A 23,063-nucleotide genomic window follows, 5' to 3' on the forward strand; every position below is an offset into this window, starting at 1 on the left:
ACTGTTGCAAGGCTGTCTCTGTGCAGGTAAGGTTGCAGTTGGTAAATCAGCCAAAACTGCTAACAGGTACTCTGTGCCACTGAGGCCACCTGGGCCTTGAGTGACAGTGATGAATCTAAGATCATCCCCAAACTGCAACCATTTGGGGAAGTGTAGACCTCTCCAAGACCAGAAGACGCAGCACCCACAAACTGTATCTTGTATGAACCGTGTCCCAGTTTATTGGCCCTCGTCTAGTCCCTTACCCTGCCCAAGTACAGGTTCAGAATCACCTCACCTGTGTTAGATGAAAAGGAGAGGCCGAGCTGAACGTCATCTGCATGTGGATGGCACCTTAGCCTACATCCTCAAATGACCTCTCCCACAGGTTTCATGTAGATGTTAAAGAGCATAAAGGATAAAATGAGGGACTCCGTAACCCCACTACCATGAGACAGAAAAGTAATTCCCCAGCACAAACTTCTGGAAGTGGCCACCCAAGTAACAGTGGAACACTGTAGTACAATGTCCCACTCAGCCTGTCCAGCAGGATACCATGATCAATAGTCTCAAAAGCTGCTGAGGGATTGTGCTTCTCATCTTTTTCCTGGCACAGGTCATTCCATAGGATGACCAAGGTGTTTTCTGTTCCATAGCCATGCCTGAAATCAGACTGAAATGGATCAGAATTCAAAATTAATTTCATCCAAGAATGCCTGGAGTTGATTGAGCACTATCCACTCCTTGTCCAGGAAGGAAATATTGGTCACTGGCCTATAGCTGTTTTCATCCTGTGGGTCCAGATTTGGTTTCTTCAGGAGCAGCCTGATCATTGCCTCTGTTAAAGAGGCTGGAACTGCTCCCTCTCTGCTCCCTCTTTACAACCTCCTGGACCCAGCCAGACTCACCCTCCCTATTAGATTTGATAAACTAAGAAGGGCAAGGGTTGAGCACACAAGCAATAGATCAAACATATCCAAATACTCTATCTACCACCTCAGGGCTCAGCAACTGAAACTCATTCAATACTTCAGGACAGAATAGTGCTCTGGATACTTCCACTTCTGGAGTTGCATTAACTGAGGAAATGCAAGCAATTGTATCTTCAAAGTGTCTTGCAGATTTCTCACAGCATGTAACTGAGGGTACAACAGCTACTTTTGCTGGTTTGGATTGCAACAGGCTCCTTATCACTCAAAAAGTTTCACTCAGCAATACTGAGAAGACACAATGGAGGTGGAGAAGAAATGCTTCTTCACCAGCCTCAGTGCCATCAAGTAGGCCCAATAATGAACTGTGTTCAATCACATTCAGCAGTTTTTCCTCCGCTTGCATTCTAGCCCTTACCCAACTCTGTTATGAAGCATGTGGAGAAAAGCAGGGGATACGGCTGCATACACAACTATTAGAATTCCCTCACTGCGCATCAGATCTGAAACGTAGTTGTAATGTCATTTCGCCAAATTCTAATAGTTTGCAAATTCAGCAACTCTATGAAACCAATCTTCCCTTTAATTACATTCAGTGAGAAATGGCTAGTTGTTTTCTCTCCAGCAACGCACAATCTGAGGACATTGTAGGAGGAGAACAGTGTTAATCTATGGTAGCCAAAAATCAGAAGGAGTCAGGTAGCACCTTTTAGGACTAACACATTTTATTAAAAGGCATAAACTGTTGTGAGCTATAGCTCACTTCATCAGATGTACGGTGTCCCTCTTCCATGGTTAAAACCAAAATACTCATCTTCCTAGTGCGATCTCACAATCCTTAGAGATTATCTGCCTACCCTTACAAAAACAGAGTCACGACAAAGGTTATCAATCCAGACCTTAAGAACATGGAAAGCCCATCCTGCCTCTCCAGTTTGCAGCAGCTGCTATTAATGAAGGGTATACACAGCCATCATGGTCATCACACTAGCTTCATGAGATTGTCTTTTCTAATCCCAGCGGTTGGAGGGGGGGGTGTCAATCCCTCCACTATTGCAGAGGCAAATTTCACAGATTAAATACACGGGGCACGAAGCACTTTCTCCTTATCTGACGGTCATCTCCCACCATTCCTCTTCACGTATCTTTTCTGCACAAAATCTTTTCTGAGATAAGGGATCCAAAACTGTATGGAATTCCAGGTGTGGTCACACCGCTATCTCAGTGGCTCGGATAATTAATGAACGAAGAGGGTTTTTTTAAAAAAGCAAAAGAGAGAGAGATTTACACAAGCCGCGCGTCTTCCAGCTCCGCATCGGCTCCCTCTTTTAATTTTCAGCACATTAGCCGCAGCAGTACCTTCTGCCAGGAAGGCGGGGCTGATGAAGGCAGGAGAGACCTGCAGGCGTTGAGTCATTCAGGAGCAGCAAGCGCAGATGACTGAACGAGTACGCTGTGCTGTGGCTGCCGCCGCTGCGGCCGGTTCTAGCCGGCTTATACTAGGAAAAGGGAAGACTGCGCAAAACTGGAACGCCGCTGCTCGCGCTCCTCCAGCTGGCGCCGAAGGGGAGAGAATGAGCTGCACTACAGCGCGCCCGCGCGTCACGTCTCCTCCGGGTTGAGCTGCTTCTCCAGCTGCTGCCGCCCAGCAAGAGCCCCACTGAAAGCGTTTGTTACGCTTCTCCACTGAGCGCTGAGGCTCGCCGTATGGTGCTTGTTTGCCGGAGGGCTTCGTTGCGTGCTTGGGTCGGACTCCAGGACAGTCAGAGCCAGAGTATAGGAGGCGATTTTCACGCGTTTCGGCACCTCGGAATATCAATGCAAAGCCTTGCTTTGGAACGAAATACAGCTTTCCCCAAAGGAGAGGGGGAAGGAAGCTGTAGTGGCGAATCTATTGGTTCCATATGATCTCTTGAGAAGGCAACTGCCTGCGTTGGCCAGATGTATGAAGTGGATGAAGAGAACTATGCATTCCCTAATCTGGCAGCCCTTCAAGGTTTGCCTACATTTGCCACGACTATTTTCTCCCTTTCCAGAATGTCTGGAAAATAAAGGGGCTGCACCGTGACGATGCTTTTACGCATTTCATTTTGTACACACCCAATCTAATCTGTTCGCTACCGTCAGATAGGGCAAAATGGGCAGAATCGCGAGTAGGGTCTCTGTTATTGCCTAATGAGTCTTCATATCCTTTTTTTTTCTTCCTGAAATACTTTTTTTCTCAATGAAAGCAGGAAAAAAATAAGCTAGTGCGTGGGGCTTGGAATTCTGGGACCCGTAGTCCCAAAGTGCCACGTTAGAAGATTTAGATACAGACTTTGGAAAATCAGGCCTAGATTCATCACAGTGCACCACCATTTTTCAATTTCCTCGTTGAAGGAACAGAGATCTATTTTTGCAAATTGAAAATGTAGTCTGATACATGCAGTGAAAAATTACTTGATTTTTACTGATTTGCACAATCCTTAATGTTTTTTCTGATGTCATAAATGTTATATCCTGTACAATATAGAGCTAATATGTTGATATCCAACTTTTTGGACAAAGTTAAGGTTCAGGCAAGCTGAGCTTGACTCCTAGTGACTACATATCCATGTGCAGTAATTTCTGGGCAATATGGAAACTATTTGCCATTGCATTCTTCCTGATTTTTTAAAAACTTCCTGACTTATAAGATTTCCTTGTGGTCTCTCATCCAAGAAATTTGTCCCCTAACTACTACATGCACAAATACATTGACTGAATTCACACATCACACTAAGATGTAATGTGATTTGTTTGATTTTGTACTACTCCCTTATTTTTTTCTCCAGATTACTGGAATTAATCTAGTTCATTCCTTATCTGCTAACTAATGTATCATGACAATTCTGAAATCAAACAGTCCTCTCAAAGGACTGTGTCACCTCAGAATTTATGAGGAACTTCATGTTTCGAATTGCTCCTAGTCCAAAACTTCCCTCTATAGGGATCAAATAGTATAAAGCATCCTATAGCACTGTAAAGACTTACAGATTTATCATCACATAAACTTTTGTGGATCACAGTCCACTTTGTCAAATTCATAGAGTATTACTCTGAAAAACCAATACTGTATATATTCATCCATGGTTTATTGGTGGAGGACAGGAAGGAAAGATTGTAAAAGTTTAAAGGGGAATGAAATGCAAGGAGATGCACTATGTTCATCATATAAAGTTCAGACTTCATGATTGACATCAAGGCAGCTTTAGCTGCTTTTCTAAACATTTTATAATGATTGTATTTGGACATTGCAAAAATTGCCCATTTTTTGGGTTGGGGTGATGTTTCGTTTGGCTTAATTGAGTAATTCCCTGAATAGGGATTTTGAAGTGTTTTCTCTTAGAATATAAACCATGCATTTGTAGACATGAGCTGGGGTTCACACATTTTATTAAGCCATGTTTCACTTATCCATGGTTTATCAAATAAACTACAGTGGTTAGGTTCATGCAAATTGCTAAATCATTAACACAATGAATCAAATCACAATGCCAAATATATATGTACACACACAAATATATATATATATATATATACACACATACACATACACGCACATGCAATGTTTTATAATTTATGAAATTCAAAAAAAATACGTAGAATAACAATGAACTTGTCCTTTTTTCTTCTCTCTTAAAAACTAATCTTTGTCAGCTGCCTTGGGCATATTCATATTTTCACATGTTTATTAAAACAAAAGACTTGTGCTTCTAAAATGTATTCTTCAACCATACATAGAACAGAAATAACACTGAATCATTTAGTTGAGTGACAGATACAAATGCTTCTTGAGAAATTAAATGACCATAATTTATTAATACAAATTGCTTCTTCATAGCCTTCAATGTGTGTCTAGAAAAGATTACCTTAAATTTAAGATTATCTCAGGATTTCTAACTCCAACTGAAAACCATCCTGGAGATTCTCCCATCTTGCCCAATAAATGTATGCATATGATTCACTGGTGTATAGTATGAATGCACATTTCTTCTAGAAGCCACACTAAAAAAAAAAAAAAAAGTCAGGGCAATAAAATGTGTATAAATTGAATTAATTTAAATAATGTGCCAATAAAATAAGATGTCTTTTATAAAATTAACCTCCTCTTTGCATATACCAACTATTCCCTCACAAATATGCACTTATCACAAAAGAAATACAGAAATATGTACAAACCTCCCTCCTCCCCACCATTAATAAAAAGAAAAGAATAGAATGGAGTTAGTCTGAGTGATAGCTTCTCAAAGGAAAGAGAAGAGAAAAAGTAAGAAATTGATGAAGACAGTGAGAGGAAAAGATGTAACCAGACAAGAAAAAGAAATTCTATTTAGGTGGTTCCCTAAAATGGGTTAAATTCATTAAAAAAAAAAAAGCTTCTCCCAAGCAACAGCTAATTTTCAGGCTAATATTTAAAGGCATACAAGCTTTCAGCAGGGATGTTTGCAACCATTTGTATCTATGGTTCATCCCTTTGTTTTCAGCAGCTTCCTCTGTTCTTATCAGTGAATATAAGCTGGCCTTACCTCTTTCTCAATTCATAGATATTTACTGGGGGAAAAACCTTGTCTTCTCACTGTGTAGGGTAGAGACATTATTAAAACAAAGGGTTGGAGGTAATGTTTGTCACTTTTTTATTCTCCCCTGGCTCAACCCACTGTTTAGGGACATAGGGCTATTATTTATGTATTCAATCTTTCTCCATTGCCTAAGATACAATACTAGCAACATAAAAATAAGAGTACCCATTATCTGCAAGGAAGCTTCTACCTACAGCAAGGGTGGACAACTTTATGCCAAGTTGCGGCAGTAGACGAAGACTACATTGATGATTTCCTGATAATTATCTGAAGGAAATACTCAGCATGTCAGTGAACTGGTATATTTGTTAATCTGTAAACCAGTTAGATTTGTCTTTGAAGTAGGAAATGCTCCTCCAGATCTATGTTAGATTCAGAACTACACTGTTGGATCTACTCAGCTCCAGTTCAAACACAAACTGCCCCTTTATATTGGCAAATTATGGAAACACATCAGTTGATATTCTTCAGGCTCACTGACCTTGAAGTCATCTTTGTGACTTTTCCTCCCAATTATTTCCAAAACAACCAAGAAACCAGATATCAGAAAGCAATTGTTTAAAAGGTTAAGGCCAGATCACAGGAAATAATTGTTCCATTCTACTCTGCCTTGATTTGGCCCCATTTGGCAAAATTCTTTAAAAAGGACATCAAAACGTTGGAGCAAATTCAGAGGAGGACTACCAAAATGGTGAAGAAACAGGAAACCAAGGAGTAGTTTAGTAGTTCTGAAGTAACTATAACCTGCAGAAGAGAAGACTGAGGAGCAGATGGTATGGTATCAGCCTTCAGATATATCATATAGAGGGTTGTCATACAGAGAAGGGAGTGGACTTGTTCTCAGTTGCTCCAGATGACAAGTTGAGAAGCAGTGGGTTGAAACTTCACAAAAGCAGATTCAGGTTAGTTTCCAGGAAGGATTTACTGACGGTAAGAGTTCCAATAGATTGCCTCATGAAATGGTATATTGCTCTTCACTGGAGTTAGTCAGAGATTGGATAGCCTCCTATCTGAAATGCTTTAACACATCTTTCACTGAGCAGAGAGCTGGACTAGATGATCTCTGAAGTCCCTTCCAATTTTATGATTCTATAATAATTCTCACATCACAGAGTTACTATAGAAGCAAAATGCACAATATATTTTAACATTGGTCCAGTTAGGCCATCTACTTTTGGAGCCTTAACATATTTCAACATTCTCAGAGCATTTATTATTTTCTTTTCATCTTTTGTTTTTCTTGAACATTAACATTTATAGCATTTTTTTCCTGTAAACCGCCCAGAGTCGCTCTGCAGTGAGATGAGTGGTGACAAATTTGAAATATAAATAAATTTGTTTCAATTTCACTTACCAACATTTGAATATCCCATACAAATGTGTAAAATATTCCTTCCAAAATTACCTCTCTTTGGTTTTCATCCCAAACAATTTCATCAGTTTTACTTTTTATATCATTCGCTTTGTTGGAAGCCCCTTGTTGAGACCTCTAATACATGTGCGAAACAAAAGTACCCTGCTTCTTTTAATCAAGAGTTATTGCTCTGACTACATTTTTGCAATTATCTTTTGTTTTCTGCATAATAGTTTTCTCTCATTCTCATCTTTTGCAGCAATTATATGCATTTTTCTCATTCATAGCCTCTTTCACTTCATCATCCATTCATTACGGTAATTCCACACACTTCCACAATCATTTGTAACATAATTCTTTTCAATCTATTCCAGCTTCCACATCTCCTTTCTATCCGTTCCTTGGGAGATTAATCTGCTAATATTTTTTCATACAGGACTCGTACTCTTCTTCCAGTTCTTCTACTCCCAATAAAAAAATACCTTGCACATGAGGGAGGAAAGCAAACTTCCTATCTGGTGAAACTCTGCTCTTGGTGCTAAGAAGACATTTTGCCCATCCCTGATATTTATTCCATTCTATTTTTCTACTCTCCTGATTTTGGTTCTTTTTTAAATAATTCAATTTCTGTTTGACTTACAGTCCAATTATCTGTTAGTTTTGTTTTTTGTTATTTTATCATGGATGTTCATCTTCTTGTAACAAAGAGTTTGTTTTCTCCTTTTTCTCTGACTCATGCTGTAGGCTAGTTCCCTTTTACACAAACTCGCTTTCCTAATCCTTGAGCCAGAACCTAATCCAATCAGGAATGTCTAAACCTAGCCCAAGGAGGAATGTCCTAGCCAAATAAATAGCACAAATACAATGGGTAAGAAGTTTTTCTTTTCCTCTGACTTTCAGTCCAATTATATATAGCTGCTGTATCAATGTTAGAAAGCACTGAATAAATGTTTACAGTAGTTGGGCCAGTAATGTAGAGATGGGTAGTCATAAATTGTTAGGAACAACTCTTAATTTAAGAATGTTTGTTAGTCCAAGCAAAAAGTAGCTTTTCCATGATTCTGTAATGTGAGAAGTTATTTAGAAAAAAAATGTTTATCCTGTTTTTTCAGTCTAACAATGGCTTGCAGCAAATAAAATAAAAAAAATAATAAGGAAATCCTATAGATTAATAGTTATGATGAATAAAGGTGTACTTAGGGTTATTTCAAGTGTCAAGTTTGAAATAGGATATTCTGACTTCATAGGCAGTTTCCACAGTCGTGAGTAAAATAGAAACTGAATTCCTGAAAAAAGAACCAAAATCAGCAGAGTAGAAAATTAGAATGGAATAAATATTAGCAATGAGCAAAGATAAGAGTTTCTCCAGATAAGAACTTCGTTTTCCTCCCTCACATGCAAGACATGTTTTTTTTAATTGAGACATGTTTTCAGCAATTAAAGCTCGAGATTTGTATGGGTCATGGGAAACAGAGTACCAGTAATCCCTCCTCTGGCTCTATTCCTTCCTCCTTTAACCATCCCCTTTCCTTTTCTTTGTCCCCTCCCCAACAAATTAAAATAGAAATCCTGTCCAACAAGACAACCTTTGGCTGTCATAGAAAAAGAATAACATCAAGCAAATATATATATGCAGAGAAATTAATGGATATAACCATAGAAAATGTATGAAGGAGGTGTGAGATTCTGAAATGTCATGGGTTCTCATCCCTCCTTGGGATGGATGGAAGAAGACTGAAAAGTAAACTGCAAATTAATGACTATGTAAAGGTATCAACAGGAAAGGTTTGATTTCTGGGAGCATGAACTATCAATGGACTACTGGCATGAGATGATTGCCCCCCATATGAACTGAAAATGGGTTTGGCTCAAGCATAGTAGACTAGAGAGCTTTAAAATGAATCTAGTCAGGGCTGGAGATGAAAACCCTAAAGGGCACATCTCAGATAAAGACTTCAGCATTTATGGTAAGAGGATAGTTATAATAGGCTATATTAAACTATATAAATGAGAAATCAGAATGTTGGCATGAACTTCATGGCCTTCACTGTCTATATACTAATGCTCAGAGTACAGACTGTCTTCTACTTACAAACTTTCAAGTTATGAACTTTCGCTATGAACAAATCTGTTTAGAACTCCAACTCAAACCGCCAACCTCCCAGAAAGTGGGAAAGGGTTAGTTTACAGTGTGCCACATACGTATGCTTGGCCGCACCCACTGCATGTTGAGAGGCTGACCGTGCAGCATTTTGGACACTACTGTTCACTGGTGTGTAGCATGTAGTGTGACAATGAATTACTGTACTGTACAGTATGTTTGCAATGAAATGGAAGAGTGATAATGGGGAAGGGGTAGTGCTAAGAAGCATCAATCCATCACAATGGAAACAAAGGTGTAGATATTAAAGAAAATTGACTGGGGGGAGAAGATGGCCAATGTGGCATGTGCATACAGCACGAATCATTCCACCATCAGAATGATAATTAAGAACAAAGAGAAGATCATAGAGCACGTGAAAAATTCAGCGCCTATGCAATTGACAATAATAAGAGAAGAGGAAAAGTGATGGAAGAGATGGAGTCACTGCTCGACATGTGAATTGAAGATCAGCATCAGCGACATGTGCCGCTTAGCCTAATGCTGATCCAGGAGAAGGCTAAGCCTGTGGCTTGCAACAGAAGGCTGGTGAAGGTGCTGCTGAGGAGACATCTGTTGCAAGTCATGGGTAGTTTGTGTGCTTTAAAGCTCATGCGAACCTTCATAATGTGAAAGTGAGTGGTGAGGTGGTGAGTGCGGACAAGGATGCAGCTAAGGAGTTCCTGGAAACCCTCAAGGACATCACAGTGGAAGGTGACTATTTGCCCCAACAAATATTCAATGTGGATGAAACATGGCTTCATTGGAAGAAAATGTCAGACAGAATGTACATCAGCAAGGAGGAGAGGACCATGCCAGGCTTCAAAGCTGCAAAGGACAGACTAACTGTCCTACTCAGTGGCAACGTTTCTGGTGACCTGAGCCTAAAACCACTGCTAGTCTACCATTTTGAGACCCTGCGAGCTATCAAGAACATCTCAGAGGGCTCACTTCCTGTTATGTGGAAGGCTAACTGGAAAGCTTGGGTCACCCTTCTCATCTCTGAAGACTGGTTCTTCCACCATTTCATCCCAGAAGTGGAGAGGTATTGCCGCAACAAAAACATCCCCTTCAAGATCATGCTAATTTTGAATGATGCCCCGGGTCATCCACCTTACTTGGATGATTTCTATCCAGACGTGAAGGTTTTGTATCTGCCTCCAAACATCACCTCCCTCCTTCAGCTGATGGACCAGGGGGTGATAGCAAACTTCAAGAAATACTATCTTTGTCGCATGTTTAGGCAGATAGTTCAGGCAACCGAAGGGGACTCTCAGATGACCTTGTGCCAGTTTTGGAAGTCCTACAACATCTACAAGACTATCAAGAACATCAATGCAGCCTGGTGTGAGGTTACCCCTACGAACATGAATGGAGTGTGGAAACATCTGTGCTCTCAGTTTGTTCATGACTTTCAAGGGTTTGAGGTGGTGGAAGAGGAGTCACAGGGGACTGTCAGCAACTTGGTTGCCCTCAGCAAGGAGTTTCAGCTCAATCTGGAGAAAGAAGACTTTGATCACCTGTTAACTTACACACATGGAGGAACTCTCCAATGAAGACCTTATTGAGTTGGAAAGCCAGTGAAAACAAGAGGAAGAGGAAATGATTGAACCATCAAAGAAGCTCCAGACCAAGCTGATGGCGGAGGGGTTCAGCTTGATCGAGAAAGCACTGTCATTGTTTGAGACGCAAGGCCCGTGTCTGCAGCTGTCCATGATGCAATCCACTGCTACAATGTCATCTATGAGGAAAAGAGGAAGGCCACCACCCAAACTTTGCTGGACCGTTTCTTCAGGAAGGTGGAGAAACATGCCAAAACTCTAGAGGATGAGCCTGTGGCATCACTGTAAAGTAAGAACTGTACATACTGTGCATGTTTTTTTTATTTGGTTGGACTCATGAACAAAATGGACTTTCAAACAGCCTCTGGAACATAACCTGTTTGTAAGTAGAGGACTGTCTGTATTGGAAATAAACAAGTTGAGCTCATGCTATAGAAAGGCATGTATAAATCAAATGGCTCTGTATATTTTGTATCTAGAATAGGTTATGCACCCAATTTCCAGACACAATGAGAATCACTTACCTACCATGTCTCCATCTTTCTGAAATCCAATTTATTGGCCTTCATCCAGCACATTTAACACCACTTAAAGCTAAGTGAATCTAAAACACCGCACTCCAAATACTTGTTGACATTTACCTAGCAGCTCTATACAGATCACGAATGGTCAACCTGCATCCCATCAGCCACATCTCTCTTAAGTTCTTAAATGCAGTCCCAGAAACTATAGTACCAATTTGGCTGCAAACAGCTAAGAAACAGAGGTAAAATTGTTGGGTTCCTGGTGTTCTCCGAGCTTACTTTTCTTCTTGCATATGTTTCATTAAAGTATATTATTTTCCTCACACCAAGATAGGTAACATCATCAGTGTGTGGGGGAGGGACATTTGCTGACCAGTTATATATGATAGCTTGTCCTACCAACCTTGATTGGGGTATTGTTTCTTCCTTGATTGCTCTTTGAATGGGTATTGTTTCATTCTTGATTGTTCCTGTTTATCTGTTTCCTGCTCATCTGGGTATAACTTAAGGCTATTTCAAGTCCTTGAAATAGGCTATTCTGACTTCATAGGCAGTGTTCCACAGATGTTTCGACCTTATTGGACTGTTTAGAGCTGTTAAAAACAGTGTGAGCACTCTTCTCTCCAACAAAAACCCAAACCAAACCAGTCCCCACCCAACCCCATAACAACTGATTTGGAAGTTCTGGCTCTATCCAGTATAGTGACATCATTGATGAAATATTTAGTTGCCACAAAGTAGGTCATGGGTAAGCAAGCTTTCTAACTCTGAGGGCCACAGCAAGCCAAGATTTCATCAAAATGATGAAATGTGCATTAGGACATCATGAAATAAAGCTTGTTCCCCATGTATGACATTGCACTGCAAGTACACAAAGAGGTGTCCATGTTGAGGGCCACACAGCCTACTGGATTAGATGGCCAGAGGCATCACACGCAAATGCCTCTTATTCCTCTCCTTCCACCTCCATCCCAGTGATCCTGAGCAAGGTCATTAAGAGAAACGGAGCAGTAGGATTTCTTCCTTCCTCCAGGGACTTGCTGACAACTGCTTTTTCTGCTAAAATTAGAAATGACCAATAATCAGGTCCCTTTTCACAGCAAAGTTGCCCCCTATGCTCAAGCTGAGAACAATTCTGCTAGTAGAAATGAAACTAACCTGGCTCTCAACCTGCAGAACCAGTCTAGGCAGATAGTATGGCAGACAGTATCAAAAGCTATTGGGAGATTACTAATAATCATCAGCTAAACTTAATTAGGTTGAGTCCAACTGGCACTTCACAGTATGAATCTGTTTTTTTTATAGTTCCTCTGCCAGTGAAGGATTCCTCTTTAATTCTTTGTGTTAATTTTTAAATGACAGGATCAGGTGGGAAATTTATAAGCTGGGATGTCATCTTCAGGGTGCATTGAGCGACTGTATGCAACCTTCAGCTGGCTGTCAAAGGCCACAGGAAAAGGGGGACTTTCTACATTCTGGTCACAGAAATCCTGACTCACCTTTCCCACACACCAATGCTGCAGTCAAGAAGCATCGAGCTGGCTGCTGAGCTGGCAGAGTGAGCGCTCCCTTTCAACGAAGCTGGCTCACGAGATAGGTGCATTCACGCCGCTGGGCGTGGGCGAATACCGTGATGTTCCTACAGAGGCCTGCAAAGCGGGTGGGGTCGACTGGGAAACGGCCACAAATTCTTAAGAGAAGGAAGCCCAGTGAAAACTGGCAGCAGAGAAGAAGAGGAAAAGGACAACTTGGCTGCCAGACTAGCTCGTTTCCCCTTGTGCCTCACGTACGCGCGCTCCACCCCCCCCCCCTTTAACGACTACAGCTGCCTCTGAGGAGACGGCACCCAACTGGGGCGGGGGAGGGGAAAGATCTGCGCGCCTTACCGCTCCCTGCACGGGATTGGTTGGAGGAAGGGGAGGGGGCTTTCACCTAACGGGCGCGCGCGAAATGGGGCGTCCCCGAACCCGCTGCGTGTGCCGGCCGCGCCCCCTCCTTTTGCCGTGCGCGCGCTAGCTGCGTCTTCCGATCCCTCCCTCCGACCCTAGCGGGCTAGGCAGGCAGGCAGGCAGGCGAGGTTGGCGGTGGCGGTTTCTGGGGGACTGTGAGCGCGATCCAGGCGACCGCGGGAGCCCTACGGGTGGGCAGAGGCGCTGCCTCTCTTCCCTAAGTCGTGGGGAGGCATTAATTTCTCTGGTTCTTCTGTAATACCAAGGTTGGGCACGTCACCCTCCCCCTCCTCCTTCATCATCAGGCTTTTGCTGACGGTCTTGTTTGGGGGGGGGAGAGCGCGCGGGGCGGGAGCGGCCGATTTCGGCCCCTCCCCACTTTTTTCGTTTTTCCAATTTTGATCATCATCATCACCCTCGGGAAATGATCCTGATACTACCGACAGAGAATTGAATAGTGCCACATCTACGTGATCCACCGAACCATCTGAAAGCGTTTAAAAGCAGCCGAGTCCTCAGTCCCTGCTGAAGCGTCTCTTCTCCCCCAGTCCTTTTATGTTTCCCCACACTTATTTTATTGACACGCTTTCATAATTATCGAGGGGAGGGGTTGGACGCCCCGCCACATCTTCCTAAAATCCAAAGTCCTGTTCAGGAGGAGGAGGAGGAGGAGACGACGGAAAGAGCAACCAGGTTAGTGGTGACTTGTCGAAAGCGTTGCGACTAGAAATTGCCTCATCTTCTGTGTTCAAAAAGGGAAATGTGCATACGTATGTTATATTAGAATTCTTTGTCTAAGTACGGATGCTTAAGCGTTAATGGTGACATGCAGACGCTACTGTGTGGAAAATAATTCTTGCTAGCTTCACATGTGGATTCTTAAAACAAAGCCCTTTCTGCTGTACTTATCTTTGGATGGAAGAAGAGTGTCTGCTGCATAGAAAATACTTTGTCTTGCACTGTGCTGCTTTAAAATATGTTTGTAATGAAATGAGTATGTCTGAAACCATTACTTTCCCCTTCAGGTTTGTAGTTTTGTGCCTGGTAAATCTGCCTTTTCTTTCTTTAATTTAGATTTTGTATACAATAATATTTTGAATGCAAGTTTTTGCTAAATCAGTTGAAAAGATTTTTATCTCATTAGATTCATATCACATATTCATGAGATGTAGGTTTCAGTTTAGGCCAGTTTGAATGCTCCCTTAAGATCTTAATCAAATCTAAACCTTAGATTGTATATTTAACATTTTGAACATATAAGCTTTGTATCTTTTTCTTCAGCTGGGCCTTAAAGGTAGAAAGCTAACCTGGATTCTTTTCATTTTTTTCTTTTTTTCTAGATACTGGTGATGCCAGGTACAGTCTTTTGTAGGGGCCCTGTTTTGAAGAAGAGGAAATACAAGGAGTTTGTGTGCTTTGAACGCTTAGTCTTCTAAGCTTAATATTCTTCTTTCCTTTGTTTATTCTCCTTTCTATGGAAAGAATTGGAGGATTAAACCCCAAAACCAAATTACTTTAGTCATCAGAACAACAGTTAGGTGTGGACCATCAGGGTACCAGGCAAAAACAATTCCCATGACACCTTTCTTCTTTTGGAGGCTCAATGACCAAGCCATTCTTGAAGAGTCAAAAGGCACTGAGAGGACTTGATTATTCTCCAAGTGGGTGGTAAAAGGGAGAGGGGAAAAAAAAAGAAAGTTCCAGAAATAACTCTCCTCAGAAAGGAAGGCAGAAGCAACAGTTCATAAGCATTGCTGCTTTTCCCACCTCTGTCTGGTAAGTTATACCATGATTATTTATTCATTTCTCTCATGCCACCCTTGCCTTATGATTAGGTGAAGAAATATTGCTAAAGATTGTAAACCTAGCAAGGGAAAGAGGAGGAGGAGCTCTGAGAATGCTCTTATACAGTAATAATTTGGAATTTGGGTTATGTAGTGTAGATGTACCAATTGCTTCTCTGTCCTGAGTAGGCATCTCAACAAAAAGAAGGCACACTTACAGAATGTAGAGGGACTTCCTTAATATCATAAATGAAGTAAAAATGGAGTTGTTCTTTCTGATGTGTGGAATTATGGGAAAGAATTTAAAGGGAATTTGCTCCATAGGTAGCTGAAAGTAATTGACTGGGTTTTCCCTTATGGACAAGAGAGCACAATGCAGAAAAAGTTAAAGATGTTACAGTTGGCTGAACAGAGTGTAGAAGAAATATTCCCTCTTCTCCAGGCTGTGGCGTCCTTTGCAAATAAAAGAGAAGCAAAGGAGGTGTGTTAGTTAGATTGATGCAGTCAAAAAGTGTGTGCTTGATCACCTGGTTTCTGTGGTTATTTCTATAAAAGAAATGTAGGGAATTGATGACTGGCTAATGTTTATGTTGCCTTTTTGTGATGAAATTTAATTTAAAACTTCACTTACACAGGTACATGAAATGTAAAGGGAGACAGATTAATACAAAATAAATCAGAACTAATAAAGTAAATCAATATTTTTAGATCAATTGAACTTTCATTTTGTAAATTCCAAATAATTCTGTTTATATAGAACACAGAACAACATTTTCAATCAATATGTAAGTCTTATATAGTTTATACCAACTCTGCATTGATTCTTTTCACCTATCGATTTTGTAATGTTTGTGGCGGCCTTTTAAATAAATGCTTATGAGTAACATACTATGATTTTAATCTACTATAGCGCAGAGAATATTTATGATTCCCTAACATGGCAGTTGACCTTTTTGATTTTTTTTCCATATGTCGTTCTCTCAGATTAAATCAAAAACTGACCTTCATCCTGTCATACAATAAAGGAATGCACCTACCTGATTATCATACTTTTCCTCAGGGCATAAATATTTCAGTTGATTAAATTCTCCCCAGAGAAGGAAGCACTATCATGTTTAGATAATGTTTGACTGTATCAATATATCTTGCTTTATAAAAGCCACTGTTACACAGATTGAGGGATGGTCAAAGCAGCCACAGGTTCTCATTTCTCTCATTACATTTTATAGGGGATACACTATTTGATGAAATTGTAAAATGTAGTCTAAGAGGCAATTGAGAAAATAACAGGATGTATTTTCTCCCTAACATTAATGGTATATTTATATATACATTTGCTTTGTATATAGACTATCTTCAAGTTAGAATCATCACCAGTTAAATTGATCAGATGCAGCTGATGGAAAAGCCCTCAGTTGGAGGCCTTGGAGTAGCACTATGAATAAATACCATGGCCTTGGTATTGTGGATACTCTATTGCACAGAGTCAGTTTTCAAGGCTTGCTATAATATATAGGGCCTTTTCTTCTGCCTATTGGAGCAATGGATATTTTCCTATTTCCCTAGAAATCCCAGTATCAACTTACTCAGGAAGCCTTATGATATAACTTTCTTACCTTGATTAAATGTGGTATCTTGATGGTGACTTGTTGTAATTGAGTTAGATAAATGTGTTGCTTCTGCCCATTGTACTTGGGGTGGTAATTTTCCAAATAGTTTATTCTATTATTTGCTTTCCATTTCCACAATATATATCTGGAAACTTATTTTAAAAAGCTTTCACACTGGGCTAGTTTTGATAGGCACTGTGTAATCCTAGATTAGAGTCTGGCCCAAGTGTTAGGCAAAACAACTTTTTTTTTTTTCTTACATTGTTTGCTTTTTCAGGTCTTTCCAAAGAAATCCAGGATTAAGGCTCAGCTACCTTGTGCTATAGATCTCATATCAAATAGTAAAATGTTCTACAAGCCAGGTGGTAAAAAAGAGTTTTATTCATAGTTCTTGCATAAATTTAAAGTTTTTAAGGCTAAAATACACATAGGGTATAGCTGTTGTTTTCTAATGTAGAACTAGTATACTTTGATATTTACAGGAAGAGGTCCATGTAAAATCTGTAGCCTGCTTAGTGCAAACTCTAAAATGTAGACAAAGCAAGCTAAATCAGAAAAAAAAGCCTTCCTCTTCTTGTTAGTTAAAAGGAGCTGAAAAATGACTTCACACTGTTTATTGGCTTGGTTACTTTAATGTGGATCAATTAGATTAATTTATTATATATAATATACATTATATCTTATAAAAGTAGAATGATATAATTATATCTATCTTATAAATTAATATAGGTTTAAAAATGTAAAAGTAACAGGCTTCTAGCTTTCATTAAGATAATGGGTTAATCATGTATTATATGATGCTGTGCTAAAAAGGATTGCATTGCAAGAAGTACTGGTCACCTGAGCTTTGAGGAGCTTTGAATTTAACTTTCTCTGCATAGATGTAATCCATGTTCCAAATTATTATTGTACTAGACACAGAATTATACTGTGCACCCTTGATCACATCCTTATAATCTAAGTCTTGATTTGAGAGCATCAGTAGTCTGGATTTTAATTCCCACTTATCTCTATATATAAGGAACACTGACAGATCTGGGACAGAATTTCTGTTAAGTGAGCTTCATAGTTGGTATTAAAGTTCCTTAATTGGCACACTTACAAATATGACCTGTGCCAATTAAGGAACTTCAAATAATGTGAAAATAATACTGTTGCAATGTCACCCAAAAATGGTTATCTAGATTCATAGACTCATAGAATTGTAGAGTTGGAAGGGATCACAAAGATCATCTAGTGCAACTCTCTGGAATATACAGGAAAAACATTCATGAAAAGTCGCTGCCTAGCCTCTTCCTCAAAATCTCCTAAGGTGGAGAACCCACAAACCATAAGGTAGACTGTTCCACCGTTGTAGAGATCTTCCCATCTATGTATAGGAATTAGCAAAATATTAAATGACATTAATGTTTGAAATCCATTGAGTGACAAGAGCCCATTCCTGTGGGCTGGGAAACATGGCAAAAGTAACATCTCTATGATTTTGTTCATATCTGTATTTCATATTTTAAGATATCAAAAACACTGTTTCAAGGATTGGGAACCTTTAAAGAGGCAGGCATCATCATAATTTATGCGATGTCAAGTGTACTCAAAAATAAAAGAAACCTTTATTTTACATTTTTAAATTAAAAACTCTGAAATCTTGATCTCTTATACAAGTGGATTTTGTGAAATTTGGGTACCTTATAAAATTTTGACCATCTTTAATTTTTAATTTGACATTACGTAGCACTTTTTCTGTATTTGTTTTTCCTATAATGCAGCAAGCATACTAGAGGTGGCAGCTCCAACCACACTTTGTTTGTGACCCTGAATCTCTTCTTTATACACTCATACTCCTTCTGAAGTCATAATGCCAGAGTTTGGAAATAAACAACCAAATAACTAAGTGACTTCTCACCTGCTTTTGGTGAAAAATAAAAAAGAATGGTATGATAGGTCTGGCAGGCTTAGCACACCTAGAAATTGTTTTTATGTATTTATTATTTTTAATTGTTGTACGCCACCCAGAGTCACCTTGTGTCAGATGGGCGGCTATATAAATATGATAAATAAATAAATATGATAAATAAATAAATGTGAAACTGCCCAAAGCAGCTCAGCAGATATTCCCAGCCTAGTCCCTCTAATGGTTGTTAACTATTGTCCCATAAACTGCACACTGCAGCCTTAGACTACTTTTAAAAAAGAATTATAAAAATTGCAGTCCCTAACCACCCAAAGATTGTCTACCTCTATTGTACAGTTCCCCCTGCCCCCCGAAGATAGGCTAAATCTGAATCCTGGAATGTAGTCTGTTATTGTTATCAAAACAAATAAATTGACATAAAATCTTAACAGATTCAAAGGTCTCACAAGGAAGTAAACAAAAATAATAGCTAGCAAAGTTGTGATATGGAGTATATAAGTAAGCATGTATAGAGCATTAGATCTAGCAACAGAGGCAGATCTAAAAGAATAACAGTTGCTGGATCAGCACCAGGGAGATGCTTGTAAAGGAGTTCAAGTGGCATAAATGGAATAGTGGCAGAACAGATGGAAGAGTGCTTTGTGCATGAGTAAGCCAAGAAAAGAATGAAAGCTTTGTCACTTGTCTCTTCATTTTCCTGTCTTGCATGAACAGTATACAGGTTCTTTTATGTGTCTTCATAAATACACAGTTGATGAAAATGAGAGCTGAACTAGTAACTTTTAGGATTACACCAAATTTTAGCTATTTATTTATTCAATTTATATGGCCGCCCATCTCTTTTTACATATATAATTTTATTAAATTTTGATTATAATAGTAAAAACTAATATAAACTAAACTTAAAGAGAAGAAGAATAAAAAATGCAAGAAAAAGAGAGAAAAGTGAGAATATAATAGAGAAAAATATATAAAGAAGTGACTTCCAACCTTCTTCACAACAAGTATAAACAAATTTAGTGGCTCTCCACCCCCTGTAAGGTTAAAAACAAATATCTCTTCATCCCATATCCCATCCCTTATTTATAGACAAAGCCATAAAGCATCAACTTTTCAGTCCAGACATCAGCAAAAAGTCCATAAAGGGTTGCCAGCTTTGTAACAACATGTCTTATTTTAACCTTCATCAAATAAACCAACTTTATATTCCTTCCTTTTACTTCTAATAGTCTTAATCTTTAGTTAATTCAAATATTGGCATAGGATTTGATTTCTCTCCAATTCTTTGTTCCATCGCAAAAATTTCTTCAAGGCTTTAACAAGCCTCTTTTGTAAATCCAACAAGAAAAAATCATCCAGGTTTGTCATATGTATTTCCCTTTTGATTTTTAAAACAACATCAGCCAGTTTCTTTTTATATCCAGTAAAGCACCCTTTTCCAAGTCGTTCTCTTGGTCTTTCATTTGTAAATCCACTTTCCATGCCTTATCACTTATCAGACAAAATTTGTTCCACATCTGTCACTTCTTTAATATTATCTTTTGGACATAGTCTATTTATAGAGGCAGACATCATTACTGACACTGATGATATTGTGGCTACTAATTTCTGACTCCGTTCTTCAAAAGTCTCCTTTAATGTTTTCAGTGTTACAGTGTTTTGCATCATTTGCAAGTCCCAGTAAATAAAAGCAGACTGGTATTTTTTTTCCTCTGCTGAGGAACTTCAGTCCCCTCTAGTGTGCAGTTTCTAAAATCATAAAATTACTTTGTTATGTCTTGCAATAATCAAAACAAATCTGTTTCTCACAAGAAGCTGATTATTCTTTATAATTAATTCCAAAATCTTACAGTAAAAGTCAATGTTCCAAATTTATTTGGACCCTTAATCCATTTACAACTTTTTAAAAATCTTATTTTAAAAATCTTATTTAGCTTTTTGCTGTTTATTTCAAATTCTTTAAGTTCTTAAGCTTATAATTAATTTTTCTTTTGTTCAGAGTTGAAAATACTCACCCGATGAAGACTTTTCAAACTTGTTGCTCTGAAGGTCTCTAATAGCTTTAAAATAATTAATAGGTAATTTCCAAAAGTGATTAGAGAGGTTTGCGAACTTAGTGTCCTTTAAAAGGCTCCACTGCATATGCGAGGAAGGTGGCTGATCCTGTCATCTCCTGGCACTGAAACCCGCAGAAAACTGCTGTCTTGTGGTTTCCTTGCAAGGAGCAGCCATCCAGAGCACATGTGGGGAATCTCCCATTCTCTCCTTATCTGGAGAGGTTCCAAGGGACCAGTCTAGTTACCTGTTCCTTGGTCTTTGCCGTGGTCATCGGCAAGGCTTTTGCAGAGCTGTCTTCAGTTCGCCATACCTCCCCTGGAAGTCCGTCGCCAATCTCAAACATATGACTCTAGGCAGCTAACAGGAAATAAAAACAAGATAAAAACATTATAGCAAAAAAATAAAAAATATAGGAGCCAAGATAAAACCACACAACACAATCAGCATGACCAAGGTATGGGCTCAACCATGCATCCTGGACCCACGCATCCATCGGTATTCTATTTCTCCAAAAGGAATTGTTTTGGATGGGCAGAGATATCATCCTTGAATCTCAATAATAATTTTCCTGTAAAGTTCCTGTAATTTCCCTAATGTAATTCATCTAATAATTTTCCTGTAAAGTTCCTGTAATTCATCTCTTATAATATTTCTTAAATTTTCTTCAACAGGTAGTCCTGTTATCCTGATTTCATGTCAGTATGAGAAACTCTCTTGCTTTTATAACTAATTTTTCAGGTTTTATAATAAAACAGTACAGAAAAACCAAAATACTTTAAATAATAGTTTCCACTGTTTTATAATTAAAGCTAATTTCTTCTCTGCACTCCCTCCCCAGCTCCACCCGAGCTCCAATTTGGGCAAGAAACAGGTGGAGCATTAGCTTCTACCAAATTCTATAAGGAAATGAATTGTTATTTGGAATGCTTTACAGTATATGTAAATGTGGACTAAGTTTCTTTCTTATTTTTTTTCGATATTCCTTTCAAAGGAGAACTGAAGTCTGCAGAACTACTTCAAGATGTGTAGCTCTGTTGTTCCCAGGCTCTGGTTTTTAACGGATCGACGTATCCGGGAAGATTATCCTCAGCAGGAAATTCTAAGGGCCCTTAAAGCCAAATGTTGTGAAGAGGATCTAGACTTCCGAGCTTTGGTGATGGATGAAGTGGTCTTGACCATTGAGCAAGGAAACCTGGGTAAGAATACTGTATAGAAGATATGAACTGGTGACAATTAGAAAAGTATGGAAATCTCAGAAATGATTGTATTTGGTCGGACTAGCAGTGTCTCATGTTCTTTTGGAAAAACTGCTTCATATAAGAAACAGATTAAAAATTAAAATGATAGCCACATCATAGCAGTACCCAAGGGTTGATCAACCTACAGTGCCATGTAATATGAATGTGTGATGTCACCAGCTCTATCCTGGCCCTGAACATTTGTTCCCTATTGCATGGCGTATTTCCATGGTGCTGTACTGTCAGTATACTTCAACTGCCATGGAAGGCTCTTGGCTGCTTCAGTGCTTTCTATTTTCTACTGCAGCCTTCCCTACTCTGGGCCCACCTAATTTTTTGACTTTAATTCCCAAAATTCTCAGCAGTGGTTTTGCTGGCTGGGAGTAGCTCAGGTTTGGTGAAAGCTCTTCTATTTAATCTTCAAAATGTTCAATTTCTGAAGGAAGTGAATTAACTTCTGAGTCAGTGTTCCACATTAAATTTGCAGAGAGATGATCTCACATAAGCATACATATATTATTCATCCATAAAAATAAGTTATTTGTTGAGATTTATTTTATTTATGCAATTTGTATCAACTGTAATCAGCTGGTTAACAAAATTCACAAGAACATAATATAAATAAAACATTCGTGTTAGGGATAAAGTAGTTCAAAATTATTATAGAAATATAATAAATGGCCACAGTAAAAGAAAAAATAAATTTCAGAAAATATATAAGCAGCTAAAACAATATAACAACATTAACTGGTGTATTTCACTCTTCATTAGAAACAATAGTTTTGTTTCTAATAATTTTTAGAAAGCCAGCCATATGAAGCAAGTTTTATCTCTAAAGGGTTCATAGCAAAGCATAGCCACTGAAAACCAGCTTTTATGAACCTCAGTCCACTTCATTTTACAGAAAGTAAAAAATATCCTAGGATGTATACATCAAGCGGGTCAATTCTGCCTGGAGGAGGCAAGCATGAAAATACCTTTATGCCAAGCACTTTGACTACATATTGGTTGGCAGATGTAATTCAATGAACCAGTTATGTATTGTTGACAAGTGACAGTCAATAACCAGGCTATTGTGTTCTGGAGCAACTGAAGCTTCCAAGTTGTCTTCAGAAGCCATCCCATGTAGAGTGCCTTGCACTAGTCCAGCAGCATAGGATAAGGGCCTGAGTTACCTTTGTTAACACACATAAAAGAGAGTAAATACTAAGTCATTCATATGAAAACACACAGGTTAATGTGATTTGACTTTACCTTTCCTTCTCAGTGTTCTGAGGAAACATTTTAATGTTTTAAAAGACACTGTTTTTCATCGAGGGAAATCTAACAACCTAAATATCTAACAACATTGAACTTTGACCCTATGCTCTTTTATTTGTACTTTCTGTGCAGTTCCACAGGTCACATTCTCTGTTTTTGTTAC

At 39.0% G+C, this 23,063-nt stretch overlaps 2 protein-coding genes across 7 annotated transcripts in view; one reads left to right on the forward strand and one right to left on the reverse strand.

Annotated features, from left to right (window-relative positions):
* MFAP5 (microfibril associated protein 5) overlaps nucleotides 1-12,920 on the reverse strand; it is a 59,580-nt gene extending 46,660 nt beyond the window's left edge. Inside the window, exons 1-2 of one of the 4 annotated variants that reach the window (XM_088137565.1) lie at nucleotides 12,589-12,920; nucleotides 4,799-4,934 (exon numbers count right to left, since the gene is read on the reverse strand). Coding sequence is in view for 1 of the 4 variants with exons in the window: in XM_088137564.1 (XP_087993690.1) it covers nucleotides 2,268-2,325 (58 nt within the window). In the remaining 3 variants the exon portion in view is untranslated. Of the gene's footprint in view, nucleotides 1-2,196; nucleotides 2,222-2,267; nucleotides 2,391-4,798; nucleotides 4,935-12,588 lie in introns of those variants that run through there. The other 3 variants (XM_088137566.1, XM_088137564.1, XM_088137567.1) reach the window with 3 other exon arrangements.
* Nucleotides 12,921-13,111: 191 nt separating this feature from the next.
* The window catches only part of RIMKLB (ribosomal modification protein rimK like family member B), a 36,399-nt gene continuing 26,447 nt past the window's right edge, over nucleotides 13,112-23,063 (forward strand). For 2 of the 3 annotated variants that reach the window (XR_003085481.2, XM_025171141.2), the window contains exons 1-3: nucleotides 13,113-13,731; nucleotides 14,379-14,814; nucleotides 21,394-21,598. Coding sequence is in view for 2 of the 3 variants with exons in the window: in XM_025171141.2 (XP_025026909.1) it covers nucleotides 21,424-21,598 (175 nt within the window). In the remaining variant the exon portion in view is untranslated. Of the gene's footprint in view, nucleotides 13,732-14,378; nucleotides 14,815-21,393; nucleotides 21,599-23,063 lie in introns of all 3 variants that reach the window. The other variant, XM_088137563.1, reaches the window with a different exon arrangement.

Source organism: Python bivittatus, unplaced genomic scaffold, assembly GCF_059951505.1.
Source record: "Python bivittatus isolate LINGU-HERP-01145 unplaced genomic scaffold, Pbiv_v1 ctg000220_np1212, whole genome shotgun sequence".
Classification (NCBI taxonomy): domain Eukaryota; kingdom Metazoa; phylum Chordata; class Lepidosauria; order Squamata; family Pythonidae; genus Python; species Python bivittatus.